The 17,467-nt window shown below is 38.1% G+C and overlaps 2 protein-coding genes across 22 annotated transcripts in view; both read right to left on the bottom strand.

The window, feature by feature from the left end:
- Positions 1 to 5,566, bottom strand: part of LOC111196242 (zinc finger protein 239-like) — a 443,969-nt gene extending 438,403 nt beyond the window's left edge. The window contains exon 1 of the mRNA XM_049469407.1: positions 5,237 to 5,566. The gene's annotated coding sequence lies outside the window, so the exon portion shown is untranslated. The remainder of the gene's footprint in view (positions 1 to 5,236) is intronic.
- LOC125780495 (gastrula zinc finger protein XlCGF7.1-like) overlaps positions 1,985 to 17,467 on the bottom strand; it is a 55,305-nt gene continuing 39,822 nt past the window's right edge. For 6 of the 21 annotated variants that reach the window (XM_049469237.1, XM_049469256.1, XM_049469253.1 and 3 more), the window contains 3 exons: positions 12,959 to 12,997; positions 10,512 to 10,634; positions 7,407 to 10,251 (listed from right to left, as the gene is read on the bottom strand). In XM_049469237.1, coding sequence (XP_049325194.1) covers positions 9,277 to 10,245 — 969 coding nt within the window. In that variant the 5' untranslated portion in view covers positions 10,246 to 10,251; positions 10,512 to 10,634; positions 12,959 to 12,997 and the 3' untranslated portion in view covers positions 7,407 to 9,276. Of the gene's footprint in view, positions 2,416 to 2,795; positions 3,523 to 7,406; positions 10,252 to 10,511; positions 10,635 to 11,213; positions 11,678 to 12,958; positions 13,354 to 13,378; positions 14,329 to 17,432; positions 17,456 to 17,467 lie in introns of those variants that run through there. The other 15 variants (XM_049469208.1, XM_049469216.1, XM_049469224.1 and 12 more) reach the window with 8 other exon arrangements.

Genomic DNA, 17,467 nt, shown 5'->3' with positions numbered 1-17,467 from the left:
ACAGTGTTTACTAACTGATTTACTGAGATCTCAGCAGAATGTGGAGCTGTATTTCACTACTGTGGCGGATATTAGCTAGTTTAAACAGTTTCAGCAGCAAAGCTGAAGAGTTTTCTCTCTCTGAGGGAAAGTTCTGGAACTGGGCTGAGGAGCTGCTTCACGGGTTAAACTGCAGTTTAAAGGTGAGGAGCGGGAAATTTACAGAATTTATCATTTAGTTACATTCAGACTAACAAACACACATCTACCTGTGTTTCTGGGATAATCTGAGAGATAAAGTTCATATCACGAAGCTGAAGTTAGCTTCTTATTCGCCACTGTCTTATTCAGATTTCCGTTCCACCTTAAATGCCAGTAGGTGTCACTTCCTGTTGCCAGTTGCCGTTTGAGGATCAAACCCCCTCTCCTTAAATTCTGGCTGAACATTCATGCGGCCGCCTGTAGATGGCGCGTTTTAACAGTAAAACAGCATGTAAGCAAAGCGCTGTGCAAACGCTCTGAATAAAGGGGAGAACACAATGCGAGGGACAGAGTTTAATTCTGAGTGGAATATAATGTAAATAAAATTAGATGATATGAATTAAAACGTCTTAAGTAGTATAGGAAACTATTAGACCTAATACACAATACATAAGACTGTAAAAATTCTGAAGAAGGACATATATTACTGTTGATTTTTTTTTAACAATTACGCTGTAAACATAGCATGTAATGTCATATAATGAATGGTGAAGTAGCACTTTTCGCCTAATTCCAAGACCATTATCTCTTCAGTGATAAGTCCTCTCACAAAAATTACTATCAGACCTAATACCCAATACCCCAGAAAATAAATAATTCTGAAGAACAAATTTTACTGTGAATTTTTTTCTATAATGACCCTGTGAACATAGCATGTAATATAATAGAATGGATAGGCAAATTGCACTTTTCCCCTAATTCCAGGAACATTATCTCCTCAGTCTTAAGTCGTTTCACAGAAATTACTATCAGACCTAATACCCAATAAGACATTTGTTGTCTGGGGGACAATACAAAATCCTGAAGAAGAACAAATTTTACTGTGATTTTTTTTCCATAATGACCCTGTGAACATCACATATAATGAATGGTGAAGTAGCTCTTTTCGCCTAATTCCAAGACCATTATCTCTTCAGTGATAAGTCTGTAGGGGAGGCGACAACAGGCCTATGCCTTGTCCTCCTAATGCGTATTCCGTCTTTCCGGTACTTGAGATGAGACTTTGAATTATTGAAACTAAGAAACTAAGAATTTGAAATATTTACATAAAAGTTTGAGGATAAATAACAATGTTTTGTTTATAGACATGATATTTGTTTTCTGATTCAGTAAAACAAGACTTGTTCCGTAAACAGATATATACAATTAAATTCCGATACAGCTAAGGATCAACACAAAAGGTACCCATTCTCTCTTAACAATTATATTACAAATACCTAGTCTTTAACAATGTGTTCTGTGCTCCAGTGTCCTTTCACAGTCTGGGTGATACAGACTCACACACTCCAGCACAGGGCACTTAAAACCATATTTAGTAACACAGCCAGCTTGTATCAATACTTATAGAAAAGTAAATCATATCCTATTCCTATTCACTTAATAAGGTTCTTCATTCCCTAAACTAATGTATACAATTAAATCCTGATACAGCTAAGGATCAACACAGAAGGTACCCATCACATGTTCTCTCTTAACAATTATATTACAAATACCTAATCTTTATCAATGTTTTTGGTAAACATTGGTAAAGACCCCCCAGAGTGAAAACTAAACAAACCCAAGTCAAACCAAACCAAGAGGAAACACTCCAAGTCTACAAACTTATTAACTGATATCCAATTGTTTAACTTCAATGTTCAAGTACAGTGGAGTTAAACAGGTTGCACTTTACTGGGCAAAAACTAACCATCAATAACAAAGTCAGTAACACCAAAAATTTGTTTTTCAGAGTATTTTGAATAACTCACCACAAAATACAGACTTTTTATTTTAAACTTAGTTAAAAAAAGGAGGATGGGGCGCCGAGTGGTCCAGCGGTCTAAAGCGCTGCCACTATGAGCAGGAGGGCGCAGGTTCGAACCCCAGCTCATGCAGCTTTGCCATCAAGCTGCCGGCGTCAGAGGGAGCAAAATTGGCCCTGCTCCCTCTGGGTGGGTAGATGGCGCTCTCTCCCCACATCACTCCCAGGGTAATGTCTGCAGCACAGGGCGTCTGTGAGCTGATGTAACGGAGCCGAGCCGCTGTGCTTTCCTCCAAGCGCGTTGGCTGCTCGGCAATGCTGCATCAACAGCAGCTCGAAAAGAAGCGGTGGCTGGCTTCACATGTATCGGAGGAAGCATGTGTTAGTCTTCACCCTCCTGGTGTGTTGTGGCATTACTAGTGATAGGGGGAGTCCTAATGAGTGGGTTGGGTAATTGGCCGTGTAAATTGGGGAGAAAAATGGGAAAAATTAGAAATAAAATTATAAAAAAAGGAGGATGAAAGAATGTACATATTGGTACAAGCATTCCTTAAGCTTCCAATACCTTTGTTAAAATGATTAGGAAATATTATATATTTTTTTTACACTGGCCTCTCATCAAAATTCATTACTATTATGCCATGAACCGATTATTTCAGAAAATAAAAAGTTTACTGGTTTATCTACTCTAAATCCAGTTAGGTAGGTCTTTATTGGAGTTGTCTGTTACTCCTGAAACAGTGCATTAATGTTTTACATACTAGTCCTATAACTGATCTTAGAGCATTTGTGTTTCTTTACTTTATGTGAATACCTGAAGCTCTTCTTACAGTCTGAGCAGTAATATGGTTTCTCTCCAGTGTGAATGAGCTGGTGTCGTTGGAGAGTACCTGGACGAGTAAAACTCCTCCCACAGTCTGAGCAGTAATGCGGTTTCTCTCCAGTGTGAATGAACTGGTGTTGTTGGAGATGACTTTGATCAGTAAAACTCTTCCCACAGTCTGAGCAGTGATACGGTTTCTCTCCAGTGTGAATGCGTTGGTGTCGTTTGAGAGTATTCTGAATAGTAAAACTCTTCCCACAGTCTGAGCAGTGATACGGTTTCTCTCCAGTGTGAATGCGCTGGTGTCGTTTAAGAGTATTGCGATCAGTAAAACTGTTTCCACAATCTGAGCAGTAATACGGTTTCTCTCCAGTGTGAATGCGCTGGTGTAGTTGGAGAGCACCCTGTTGATTAAAACTCTTCCCACAGTCTGAGCAGTGATACGGTTTCTCTCCAGTGTGAATGCGCTGGTGTAGTTGGAGGCGACTCTGACGGCTAAAACTCTTCCCACAGTCTGTGCAGTGGTGAGTTTTTTTCTTGTCTGTACTTTTCTGCATTTGAATGGGAGGAGTAGGAGAGGGTGTTTGCTGACCATTGGAGATTTCTGTGGATTCCATGTTCCTTTTTAGTAGTTTAACCACTGTGTGAACTGTGCTGATTTAGTGTATTTTGGTAGCTTTTGAAACAATTTGTAAAGTCGACACTTGGAGCAGGAGACCTGGAACAGGACAGCATTGATTTCTGAAAGAAGAAAAGAAAACAGAAAACCTTAGCTCAGTGGTAGTTTGTGGTGCGAAATGAAAACCTCTAAATTGGCAAACAGAAAAGTGGGAAACATCAAACAGGAATGGAAATCTACATGCAAATCCCAGTATTTCTCACAAATGGCCTCCCAGTTATTATGGCTGATGATGTATATGAAATAAAATCATGCATGTGACCAAGTCTCTAATAGGGAGTAGAAAGTGAATCTGAAACTGAAATTACATGTCTGGAGCAGTGAGACTGATGCTGCAAGATGTCCTTCAATTGCCAGGTAGCTTATTGTGTTACAGAAGCCCTAAGAATCTGAGGAACAAAAAAAACTTCATAGCCCTTCAGAATAACCAATGCTCCAAAATATAGAAAAACACCTGAATTATTTTACCAACACAAAACAAAAAAATAGATATCAAAATTGCCCCAAAAATATATATTTTGGTGTTTGGTGCTACATTTTTCTAGGTTGCATAGGGCCCTATGAAATCCATTACAACAATTCTGTGTTTGTATTTTGTTGGGGTTTTTTTTCATCACATTTTGGATTCTTGGGTTTGAATAGTGCTAGTAGTCAGGCGATTAAAAAATAATCAAATAAATTAGATGCTTTGTGAGTATTCCCTCTCAGATAAAGAGATATTGCCAGTGCACAGAATGAGGTGTTTACTCATCCCATTTATGATGAGTGTTTATCACATGAATATTTAAAAAAAATAGAGGCACTTGAAGTGTATATAAAAGCAGTAGAGACGCGCAAGTGAAAATACAAAAGATGAGTTTTGCATAATATGGCCCATTTAGCAGAATTTTGATATTTGACCATATTTTGAAAAAAAAAAAAACTTTGTAAAGTCCATACAAAATAAAATTTGCATTGTCATTTGTCATTGAATTTTGTATATATCTCTACCAGCAATAATCACCACCACTACCGCAAAACGGAATGTAAAACTCACTTTAGTAAGAATACAGAAAGTTGACCAATCCTGCAGATAACAACTGGGGATCCACATAGGGTCCATTCCCTTCCCCCATACTCTACTCCCCCACTCAATCACCTTTAACTGCATGACAATAACAAGTTCCTAACCCTAAGTTACTGTGGCCGATTATGATCCGATCAGCAACCTTTAACCCACACATGAAGATCCTCCACCTAACAGCTTTAAACATATACATTAAATAATGCTGTAAATACCACAACTTTTCAAGTATTTTATTAAAGAAGAATCTGGTGGACTACTTTTAGATTATTGATCAGAACTGATCAACTCCGAGCAAAGTCCCGGTAGAGAAGAAAAGCGAACCCTGTGAGGAACAGTCTGAGATTTCCACCCTGATGTTCCTCGAATCCACCCGAAACATGGGAGAGAAAGCTGAAGAGCTGCTAGAGCTCAGAGAACAGAACAAACACAGCAGCAGTCTTATGCTCGCTATAGTTTCTCTAAAACGGTGCAGTTTAATGCGGAGGAAATGCAGCGATGCAGAAAGAGGAGTAAAGAGCTGGAAGAAAAAGAGTGAGAGCAGTGCAATAAGGAGAAGTTGGAGCTCGGGGAAAGACTGGAAGAGTGAGAGAGAGAGAGGAGGTGGAGTTTGGAAATTCAATGTTGTCCAAACAACGAGCTATTCCATCAACTGAACACGGACTATTTGAAAGCACGAGAAAGACTTACCATCTAACTGATGATCATTTCTTTCTCAGAACGGACTCCGCTGATCCACAGTGAAGACTGGAACTGTTCAATCCTACAGATTTACTAGCTGAAAGCTCGTGGAGATCCAGTTTCTGCGTGTTTTCGGATGGAAAACTAGTTCCATACTGCCACCTATCATACACTGCTGAAGAGGAAACCAGAAACTCTCTAGGAAAGTATGTATTGCTGCAGACTGGAGCACCTCCAAAGAGGAGGGAGGGGCTTACCTGACTGGGAGCGCGTTTGTGCGTGAGACCTCTCTCACCACGGCTCCGGCGAATGTCATAATAAAAGTCTTCCGTGATTATTATTACTATTATTGTATTACATCAATTAATGTTATATAGAATGTAGCATTACATTATATTATATTATATTATATTATATTATATAAAAGTCTACATCGTGAGGTAGGGAGACCTCACTCACCACAGCTCCATTTCCACAAAAAAAGTCCTCCGTGATTAAAAGGCTCGTGGATGTCAATAAATATATTAGTCAACAATTAATGATTATTTATATTTCTTAAATGTCAATATAATAAAATACGTGTAGTGTGTATGTATTTATAATATTATTGGCAATGAATAAACAACTGCCTTTATTATTTAGATATTTACTATTTTGTAATTTGAAAAATTCACAGCATGGCAAATGTTTAAACGTTTTAAATAAATAAAATGTGGTTGCAATGTGGACAATATTCACTTCAGAATGTGTTGTGGGCTTGATTCACCTGTAGAGGGCGCTCCCGAGTAAGTCCAAAATTATCCTAAATTAATGGGATCATATGGAGCAACTGAGCAAGATCAGAGTTTATAAATGTTTTATTATTTTTGTACTGAAATTTTACTCATTTCCTCAACAGAACACTATCAAATGATTAATTACCGAAGATAAAGCTTTTAACTCCAGATGTACACTCTAATTTTACACTTATTTTAAAGCTTTAAAACTCCAGTTATCATAAAGCTTTTAAATGTGATCTGGTTGTAATTCCAGTATCAGTTCAACAACCAGTCAGCTCACAGTAGCAGTAATTCAGCGTCTTCCTTGCCTGTTTTAAAACCTGTTTAGTGAAGAAAAACTTAAGTATTTAATTGTTAAATTCTTTGCTTTTTTGTTGATCAAAATATAAAATTCTACTTTTGAGAATTAAAAGAATATTCTGGCTCTGGAGGAAATTCATCCACCGTGTTTAATTAATAAATAATTACATTTCACTCTTTTACTTGATTCATTTTTATATGAGCTCATGTGTGTGCTTCTTTGAAAAAATAAATATATTAAATACATGTGATGCACAATCTGCCTGCATTTAGTACTTACATCAGAGCCTGGTAGTAAGTTTTTTAAGTATTTTTTGTGACATTTATTTTCCATTTTCTTAGTGTCCTGCTTAACAATTATATTACAAATACCTTGTATCCTTGTACTGCTAGATCTTAGTGCTGCCTTCGACACTATAGATCACGCTATTCTAAAATATAAAATCTTGTAGGAATTAAAGGATCTGCCCTCACCTGGTTCAGATCATATCTGAGAGATCGATACCAGTGTCTCTATTTAAATACTGAACGCTCTTACCAGTCTAGAGTAAAATATGGTGTCCCACAAAGATCAATACTGGGTCCACCACTCTTTACATGTTACTGCTGGGTAAAATCATCAGTAGGCATGGTATTAACTTTTACTGCTATGCTGATGACACTAATCTTTATAAGGAGGGCCTCTGTCTAAATCAAATAACAGACTGTATTAAAGAGATAAAAAAACACATGTTTACCCTTTTATATTTTGGTTTAACATTTAACATTTGGTTTAACTTTTCTTTCTTGCGAACGCAAATGTTAAACTTTCTAGGGAAAAAAGGGAATTGTGTGCACGCTGAGCAAAATATTGCTGGCCATCTCTCTTAACTCTGCTTTTGGCTTTTAGCATATCTATCTCTAGCCAGAGATCGGCTTATTAAACGGCACTGACGCCGGGCAAACAGCCCCGGAGATCAGCTCGTTTCACAGCACTAATGCCGGGCAAACAGCTCTGGAGATGCGCTCGTTCCACGGCGCTGACGCCGGGCAAACAGCCCCAGATCCGCTCGTTCCACAGCGCTGGCTGACACAAACTTTAAGCGAACTTATTTAGGTCAGATAATTATTTATTGTAAAGTAAATGCAGTTACAATTTCAAGCTTTTTCAAGCACTTTCTCCAAAATTCCAACACTTTACAGGCCTGGAAAACGTTCAACTTCAAGCATTTTCCAGGATTTCAAGCACCTGTACAAACCCTGTTAAAAGCATATTTAGTAACATGGCCAGCTTGTATCAATACTTTGATAGATTTTAGATAAACATATCCAATTCCTATTTGTATAAGGTTACAGAAATTAGAAGTTAGGTTAGTTACAGATTACAAATTATGGGAAATGATTCATTCTGTTCCAAGAAGAAACACCACATAATACATTTTTAAATTCTTGATTCAAAAACTTTGACAGTAATAATGTAATGGCAGCATGTTAAACTCTACAGAAATATGGATTTGCCCAGAACACAGAACCTTCTTCCTGTATTTACTTTAATGAGCTGACTGAGATAGATCTGACCAATAAGAGAGAGAGTTCTCCTGTGTTTTTTTGTGACACATTATTGTAGGCTACAATTTTCCCCCAGAGTGAAAACTAAACACACCCAAATCAAACCAAACCAAGAGGAAACAATCCAAACTTTTTAACTGATATTCAATTGTTTAACAATGTTCAAATACAGTGGAGTTAAACAAGTTGCACTTTACTGGGCAAAATCTAACCATCAATAAAAAAAAGTCAGCAACGCCAAAACATTGCTTTTTTTAGTTTATTCGAATAACTCACCACAAAATACAGACTTTTTATTTTAAACTTAAAAGGTTAAAATAAAAGGAGGAGGGAATAATGTACCTATTAGTACAACCCCAATTTCAATGGGGACATTGTGTGGAACATAAAAACAGAACACAATGATTTGCAAATCATTTTAAACCTAAATTCAATTGAATTCACTACAAAAATATGTCCTTTTAACAATATTGCTTGGATGGCAGTATATGTTGCTCTGACCTGTATGTATCTTTCAGCATTAATGGAGCTTCACGGATGTGCAGGTTCCCCATGTCATGGGCTCTTAACCCACCACCATACCATCAGAGATGCTGCTTTAGAACTTTGCACCTTAAACAATCTGTACAGTCCTTTACCCAAAAATAATGTGAAACGTGGACTCGTCAAAACACAGGAGTACCCAGTGTTATTATTAGAGTTTAGAGCAGTAATAATTTACTGTCCACTGAAAATAACTCCACACACAGCCACTAATGTCCAAATTCTGATTAATTGTTACTCAATGGAGTTACAAGGTTTCAGGTGTAAATGCGAGCAGGGCTATTAAATGTAGTGTTTTGGTTACAATACTCTCATACAATTGTTTAGATGGCCTAGTCTATAAGAATACTGATAACACCCTGAAACATCACAATATCACAGTTTCAGGACTGGACTCGTGTGCTGCCAGCATTGCTGAAGAGGTTGAAAAATTGGGAAATCAGCTCGCCGGTGCTCAGATCATACACCGCACAGTGCATTCCAACAATTCCAACAAGGACTGTGACATTAGCAGAGCATGATCCCCTCCCTGGGCTGAATCATAACAACCCCAAACACCTCCAAGAAGACAACCGCCTTGCTGAATGAGATAAATGTAAATGTGATGGACAGCCCAAGTATGTATCCAGACCCAAACCAATTGATCAACTGTGGGGCATCCAAAAGTGGAAGGTGGTGAAGCGCTAGGTGTCTAATTGCCACCACTGGAGGACAAATTTCATTACAATTATGTCATGAACCCATTATTACACATGTGGACATGGTGTTCAACACAATGCACATTTCAGAAACACAAAACTACTGGATTTTCTTCTCTAAATCCAGTTTGCTACCTCTTTTGTTTTGGAGTTGTTACTCCTGAAATGTTCTATTGAAGGTTTACAGACTAGCTCTATCACTCATGTTAGAGCATTTGTGTTTCTTCAAATTACATGAATACCTGAAGCTCTTCCCACAGTCTGAGCAGTGAAACGGTTTCTCTCCAGTGTGAATGCGCTGGTGGTTTTGAAGATTACGCTGACAACTAAAACTGTTCCCACACTCTGAGCAGTAATACGGTTTCTCTCCAGTGTGAATGCGCCGGTGTTGTTGAAGATGAATCTGTTGATTAAAACTCTTCCCACAGTCTGAGCAGTGATACGGTTTCTCTCCAGTGTGAATGCGCTGATGTAGTTTGAGATTACTCTGTTGATTAAAATTCTTTCCACAGTCTGAGCAGTGATACGGTTTCTCTCCAGTGTGAATGCGCTGATGTAGTTTAAGAGTACTCTGTTGATTAAAATTCTTTCCACAGTCTGAGCAGTGATACGGTTTCTCTCCAGTGTGAATGCGCTGGTGTTTTTGGAGATGACTCTGACAACTAAAACTCTTTCCACAGTCTAAGCAGTGAAACGGTTTCTCTCCAGTGTGAATGCGCTGGTGGTCTTGAAGATTACGCTGACAACTAAAACTGTTCCCACACTCTGAGCAGTAATACGGTTTCTCTCCAGTGTGAATGCGCCGGTGTTGTTGAAGATGAATCTGTTGATTAAAACTCTTCCCACAGTCTAAGCAGTGAAACGGTTTCTCTCCAGTGTGAATGCGCTGGTGTCGTTGGAGAGTACTCTGACGAGGAAAATTCGTTCCACAGTCTGAGCAGTGGTGAGTTTTCCTCTTGTCTGTAATTTTCTGTATTTGTTTGGGAGGGGTAGGCGAGGATGTTTGCTGAGAACTGGAGATTTTTGTGGATGCCATGTTTGTTCCTTCTTCAAGATTAACCTCTTTGTGAAATGTTCTGGTTGGTGTATTTCCGTAGCTAACGTTTGGAAAGTCAACACTAGGAGCAGGAGATCTGGAACAGGACGACATTCAGTTCTGGAAGAAGCAAAATAAAAAACAAAACTCAAACTCAGTACTAGTTTGTGGTGCAAAATGAAAATCTCTTACCTGGTAAACAGGTAATTGGGAGCCTGCAATCAGGAATGGAAATCTACAGGCAAATTTCAGTGTTTCTCACAAATTTCAATCTGGCATTCTAGTTTTTACTGCTGATGTATATTACATATTAATTATTCAATTAAACCATTCATGTGACCAAATCACTAATAGGAACTATTAAGTGAAACTGAAAATACCTGTGTGAAGTAGTGGGACTGATGCTGGAACAGGTCCTTCAATGGCCACGTAGCGTCCTGTGTAATAGAACCCCTCAGAATCCTCTCAAAACCTCAGGACCCAACACAAACCTTCTGCAGTGCCTGTGGAAGAATGAACAGTTCTTTAAAAAAAAAAACAATGCTCCAAAACAATACAAAATTAGAGAGTCACCAAATATCTGGCAACTTAAATTATTTGCCTATAAATGGCTTTTGACATTTCCTTCATATTGCTTTGCTTCCTCTAATCCTAGAACGATTTTTAACAGCAATGGCCGGCAGCTGGCAAACTTGAGGCAAACTTTTTACACTGTCTTTGTGTCAGGAAAACCAGCCAGATCAGAGACAAACGCAGTTGTGGAACTGTTTAAGTTTTATTTACAATAATGTATACAACTATGTACAACAAAATAAGCCAAAAGGGAAGGTAGCACACTAAGCACATACGAAACAGTCCAGGTTCAGATCCAGGCAAAGATGGTATCAGAGGCCAGCCTAACTGTAGTATAAAGTCCAGGGGAGAGTTCAGAAACCGTCAACAACAGTAATAGGAAAGCAAGGTCAAAAGCACGCGAGATCAGGAGAATAAAATGCTTTGTACACACAGAACGGCAATACGCCACAGGAAACAAAGGGCAGCGGTGTCTATAAATAGACCGGAGCCTAGGTGAACTGAATTACCATTCCGGGGAAGCCTCACAAAGTTGTGGCATGTGTGCTGTGATGTCATGGCATTTGTAGTCCATTCAATTCTGGGGATTGTAGTCTTTGAGCTCAGAAGCACTCCCAGGCTCCGTGGGAAAGTCAGGAGGAACAGAACAGCCACAAGGATGTCCAAGCAGAACAACCGAGGGACAAGACCCGACCACTGGCTGACAAGAAGCTGAAACTGGCGGATACGGGGAACGGTAACAATGCCCTCAGGGACAAGGAGCCGGCTTCTTGGAGGGGAAATCCACTAGAAGCCCAGGATCAAACACATTCTTAATGTTCACCCAGCAATGCTCCTCTGGTCCATGACCCTTCCAGTCGATAAGGTACTGGAGGCAACCCTCGTGCCGTCTAGAGTCCAAGACCTCCCGAACAGCATAGGTGGAAAAATCATCCATCTCCAACGGCTCCGGTTGGACGCCTCTGACCTGTGACTACGGGCATGAGCAGAGATACATGTAATGAATTGTAAACTCGGTATTGAACAGGAAATTCAATTTACAAAGGACCCTGAAGGGATTGATATACTTGGGTAACAGTTTCCTCCATGGAGCCTACATGGAAACATAGACAACCAAGTCAAGTCAAGTAGTTTTTATTATAAATACTGCATATGTACAGGACATACAGAGAATTGAAATTACGTTACTCTCCTTCCCAAAAATTTCAGCAAGTACAGAAAGTTAAGATGGAAAAAATTAAGATGGAATGACAGTGCAAGTATAAACAGAACCCGTATAACAGTAGTGCAAATGTAGTATAATAGCTTATAATGTTAATCTGTCCAGTTTTCTTTTCATTTGCAGGATGTTTTTTTAAGGCTACAAGAAACATTCTCAGAACATTATTTATGCAAGTTCTTGTAACGTTCCCCTGTCCAGATTTCTAAACATTTACAGGGCGTTTTGTAAGGTTACAGGAAACATTTTCAGAAAACTATTTATGAACATTCTTATAATGTTCATCTGCCCAGTTTTCTAAACAGTTACAGGACGTTTTGTAAGGTTTCAGCAAACGGTCTCAGAAAACTGTATATGAACTTTCTTATAACGTTCACCTGTCCAGATTTCTTCAAATTTACAGGACGTTTTGTAAGGTTACAGGAAACATTTTCAGAACACTGTTAATGAACCTTCTTATAATGATCATCTGCCTAGATTTCTAAACATTTACAGGACGTTTTGTAAGGTTACAGGAAACGTTCTCAAAACACTGATTATTAACGTTCTCATAACATTCAACTGTCCAGTTTTCTGAACATTTACCAGAAATTTTGAAAAATTGCAGGAAACTTTCTCAGAACATATTTTATTAGTGATCTTATAACATTCATCTGTCCAGCTTTCTTAACATTTACAGGCTATTTTAAAAGGTTACAGGAAACGTTCTAAGAATACTGTTTATGCACGTTCTTATACCGTTCACCTGTACAGTTTTCTTAACGTTTACAGGACGTTTTGTATGGTTACAGGAAACTTTCTCAGAACACTGTTTGTGAACGTTCTTAAAGCGTGCATCTGTCCAGTTTTCTTAACGTTTACAGGACATTTTGTAAGGCTATAGGAAACGTTGTCAGAACACTGTTTATGATATTTCTTATAACGTTCATCTGTCCAGTTTTCTTAACGGCCCATAATGTTTTTCTTAAGTTACGTGAACGCTCTCAGCACGTCAGCTCGACGTTTTTTATAACAATAATTAAACTCTTCACTTACCTTCTAAAACTGTCTCCTCCTGCAGTAATCCGGAGAAGACTGGAGTAAAGCAGGAGAAAAGAAGATATAATGTGAAAAATGGAGTAAATCTGTTTCTCGTCTGTAAACGTTGTAACTCTACTCAACCAGGGAAGTGTTGGGACTAAACTATTTAAGATCCACTTTACACTATAACTCTAACTTATAATTACCTCACTATTTACCAAGAAATAAAACACTGGACCCAGTTAAGAGAAAAGCAGATTATTCCTGAAAACCAAACACAAACTCTGCTCTCCTGGACTGTATTACTCTTCCTCTTCTTCTTCCTGTTATTTTTACAGTTACATTACCGCCACCATCTGGACTGGAGTGGTATTACGATAAAGAAGAGACACAACAGACATGTATTACAGCTATTCTGTTCTACTGTTTCCTTACCTGGTAGAGAGAACACGGATGGGATCTACCAAACAGAAAAACCTGTGGTGGCTTCACTTTTGAGAGACGATGCTCTGTGCAGCTATACACAGTCTATGATCTGTATCACTCCGCGGACGCGTTGCCAAGTAACGGCATGTTTATTCACACAGGACAGTTTTGAACCATCGCCTCATCCACCAGAAGCAGCATTAGCATTAGCTTAGCACAGTCTAGCGCCCAGCTATGGTACTCTTACCCGCAGCGCTGACTCGTATTTAGTGGGAAAAAAATCCTCAGTCACCTCGGTCGCAGTCTGATAGCCGGAACGGTAACCAGCCAGGCTAAGCTAATGCTAAGCTAATGCTAAGCTAAAGCATCTGCTCTAACCTAACCACAGTCCTGCCGGCTAGCTAACCGACACCAGCCAGCAAAACAGACAGAAACGCTCACAAACCCGCAGCTTTTACATGAAGACGATTCCGCGGAGCAGGAGAGGAGAGTTTCAGCGGTATTATAAGGTTCTAACGTTTACTAAACACTCTTAACTCCCAGTTTTTATTTCAAACTAACGTATAAACCATACGCCGTTTTGTAGCTGCAGTTCTGTTACAGTTCACTTGTTGTGGAACTGCTTTTTGGCGGGAGGTGCAGTCCGTATTAAAGCATATTCATTATAAATATTAAATTTTCTTTATTCATTTTGTTAAAAAAAAAAATCTGTTGTATAAAATCAATAGAACAATGGAGGTCGTTTGTTATCGCGAATAACATTACGGCTGTGATGATCTAATGCTTAAAATTATCATCGTTAAATCTCGCCACATTCTCCGTCATGTACATTAAAAATAAATATTAAAATAAGATGGAAAAGTGAAAATTACTAGCTCTGTTTTAGTTTCTGTAACATTAGTCCGAGAAAGCGACACACCAGTGTACAGTGGCTCTAAAAGCAGGTTATTTCTCTTTTCTACATCTACACACATTTAATAGATTTCGCTTGATTCTACTACTTGGTAAGTAACATATTAGTAATAAAAAGTCTATGAACAAAAAAAACAGCTTTCATATTTTTGTGGCAATATTAAAAGCAAAAAATAACGTTGGTTGCATATAATATTGAATATTTGACTGGAGGATGTTCAGTTTTCCTGGTGTGTCCGACAGGTTAAATGTAATCAATGGTACATCTTTAAAAGTTCATTTTAGAATATGCCAACGTTTCATTATTACATTTCTGATATCCATTGTTTTGGGGTGTCTTATTTACATAAATATCAAGAAAGTTATTTGTGCATCATAATTTGAAGCAAATTTTATATTTAGAAACTGTAAAAATTCCTGTACCTTTCCAAATAAAAAAAACTATATATATATATATATATATATATATATATATATATATATATATATATATATATATATATATATATATATTATTTCCATGAATAATGGAGAGATTAGATTTTTTGTGCTTCATATAATCTTTATTCTTATAAATAAAATACAAAAAGGCAGGTAAAAGGTTTTGTACATTTATGTTCCTAATATCCATTTTTGTTCCCATTGCTTTTCCTGAAACTTGAAGATAAGGAATATCATTAAAAATTAAGTAATTCCTTAAAACAAATGAGGCTAGACTGAGCAGAAAAGTTGTTATAGGCTTTAATATTGCTGTTTTTTAAGATCATATTTTAACACACCAAGGCCTGGTTCATGATCAATATTGGTGTAAAGACATTCTTTATCCAAAGAAACATAAAATAATATCATCTCCAAGTTGTGTAACATCTTTTAAGCACAATAAAAATTGGGTACTGTCTTTTTATGTAAGATTTTAATGTACATATAAAATTATTTTATGGTGATAAACAAAACTAAAAATTTGTTCTGTAAGATTACCTATACCTATATGGATTTTTGGTAAAATACATATAAAAAAAGCTTTAAGGGGATTTTTAATAAGTAAAAAACGTAACTATTTTCCAGAGATATCACCATGAAGTAAACCATCTTCCAAAAGTAACCGTAATTTACTAATGAATTGGGATCACATTTAAATGTTTTATATAGCATTAATGCTTTAATGGTGCTTCACAGTTGTGCAGGTTTCCCATACCATCAGAGATGCTGCTTTAGAAATTTGCTTTGAGAACACATCATTTTTAAACTTTTGGACTAGTTGCTCACGTAGAAGTTTACAAAGTGGTGAACCTCGCACTATCCTTGCTTGTGAAAAACTGAGCTGTTTAGGGATGCTCCCTTTATACCCAATCATGACCCACACCTGTTTCCAGTTAACCTGCTCACCTGTGAAATGAAACAGGTGTTTTTTAGTATTCCTCAACTTTCCCAGTCTTCTGTTGCCCCTGTCCCAGCTTCCCAAACGAGAGACAGACTGGTGCAGAGTGTACAACTTTCAAACTTGGAGAAACTACATGTGGACAAAGTGTTCATTACAGTAGTTCTATAACTAATCTTAGTGCTGGACGATATGGCCAAAATTTATATCACAATATATTCCTTAATTTCGGTCGATACAATATAATTTCGATATCGATATAAATACTTTGAAGGCCTCAGAAAAACTGCTAAGAATCCCTGCAATGGAAATCTGTACAGTACTGTCTGAAATGTTAATGTAAATCTTTAAAGCCTCCTCTCACAAAAAACTATATAATACTTTAGAAATAAAAAATGGTCAGAATAAATCAATGCTCACTTTTATTTGCATGTAGAAAAATAAAAACAACATGACATATCTATCAAACACAAACTTATAAGCTATAAACATATTACCAATATAAATAACTTTACATTACAACAGAGGCAGAACTTCTTATATATAAATTTAACAGATCAAAACAAAAGTGCTTCAACCAGGTTAACCTTATGGAATACAAAAAGCCTTCATATATATATAAAGGAAACATGATATCCCCGTCAAATAAACAAAGATATATCAACTATAAATAACTTAGATACAACATAAACTACAAAAGTGCTTCAGATACTGTGTGTAGTGAAACTGCTTGAAGTGGTGGAACAGACCGGACCGGAGCGCAGCCGAGCTATATCACGGGACATTCTAGGTGCGGAGCCGAGATCCGCTTGGTTAAGGTCGGTTTTGCTTCATCGCGGAAGGTTTTAGATGCGGCCGAGATCCGCTCTGTTAGGGTCGGTTTCGCCGAGCTTCATCGTGGGGCATTTTAGATGCGATGCGGAGCTGAGCCGAGCCTAGCCTAGCTGGCTACGTGCCTGTGTGATTACGTCATTACGCACTGACGTATCCCGGCTACGGAGGGTGGTTGCATTCAGCTCTGCAGTGAACTGACGCCGCTAAAAAACGCCTGTCTGTGATAGATTCTGTAAATAATACATACCGATATGCCACAGAAATGATATCACCGTTATTGAAACATTTCTTATTGCGATAAATACCGATATCAAATTATTGCCCAGGCCTAACTAATCTTAAAGCATTTGTGTTCCTTCAAACTACTTGAATACCGGAACCACTTCTCACATTCAGAGCAATAATACGGTTTCTCTCCAGTGTGAATGAGCTGGTGTTTTTGGAGAACACTCTGACGGCTAAAACTCTTTCCACAGTCTGAGCAGTGATACGGTTTCTCTCCAGTGTGAATGAGCTGGTGTCGTTGAAGAGTACTCTGTTGATTAAAACTCTTCCCACAGTCTGAGCAGTGATACGGTTTCTCTCCAGTGTGAATGCGCTGGTGTAGTTGGAGAGTACTCTGTTGAGTAAAACTCTTCCCACAGTCTGAGCAGTGATACGGTTTCTCTCCAGTGTGAATGCGCTGGTGTCGTTGGAGATGACTCTGACGGCTAAAACTCTTCCCACAGTCTGAACAGTGGTGAGTTTTTTTCTTGTCTGTACTTTTCTGCATTTGTTTGGGAGGAGTAGGCGAGGATGTTTGCTGAGTACTGGAGATTTTTTTGGATGCCATGTTTGTTTCTTCTTTTAGATTAACCTCTTTGTGAAATGTTCTGGTTGAGTGTATTTCCATGTCTAAATTTCCAACAGGTTGGAAAGTCGACACTAGGAGCAGGAGACCAGGAACAGGTCAGCGTTCAGTTCTGAAAGAAGCA

Source organism: Astyanax mexicanus, chromosome 1 (assembly GCF_023375975.1).
Source record: "Astyanax mexicanus isolate ESR-SI-001 chromosome 1, AstMex3_surface, whole genome shotgun sequence".
In the NCBI taxonomy this organism is placed as follows: Eukaryota; Metazoa; Chordata; class Actinopteri; order Characiformes; family Acestrorhamphidae; genus Astyanax; species Astyanax mexicanus.
The sequence above is the reverse complement of the archived record's forward strand: the minus strand, read 5'-3'. Positions and strand labels throughout refer to the sequence as shown.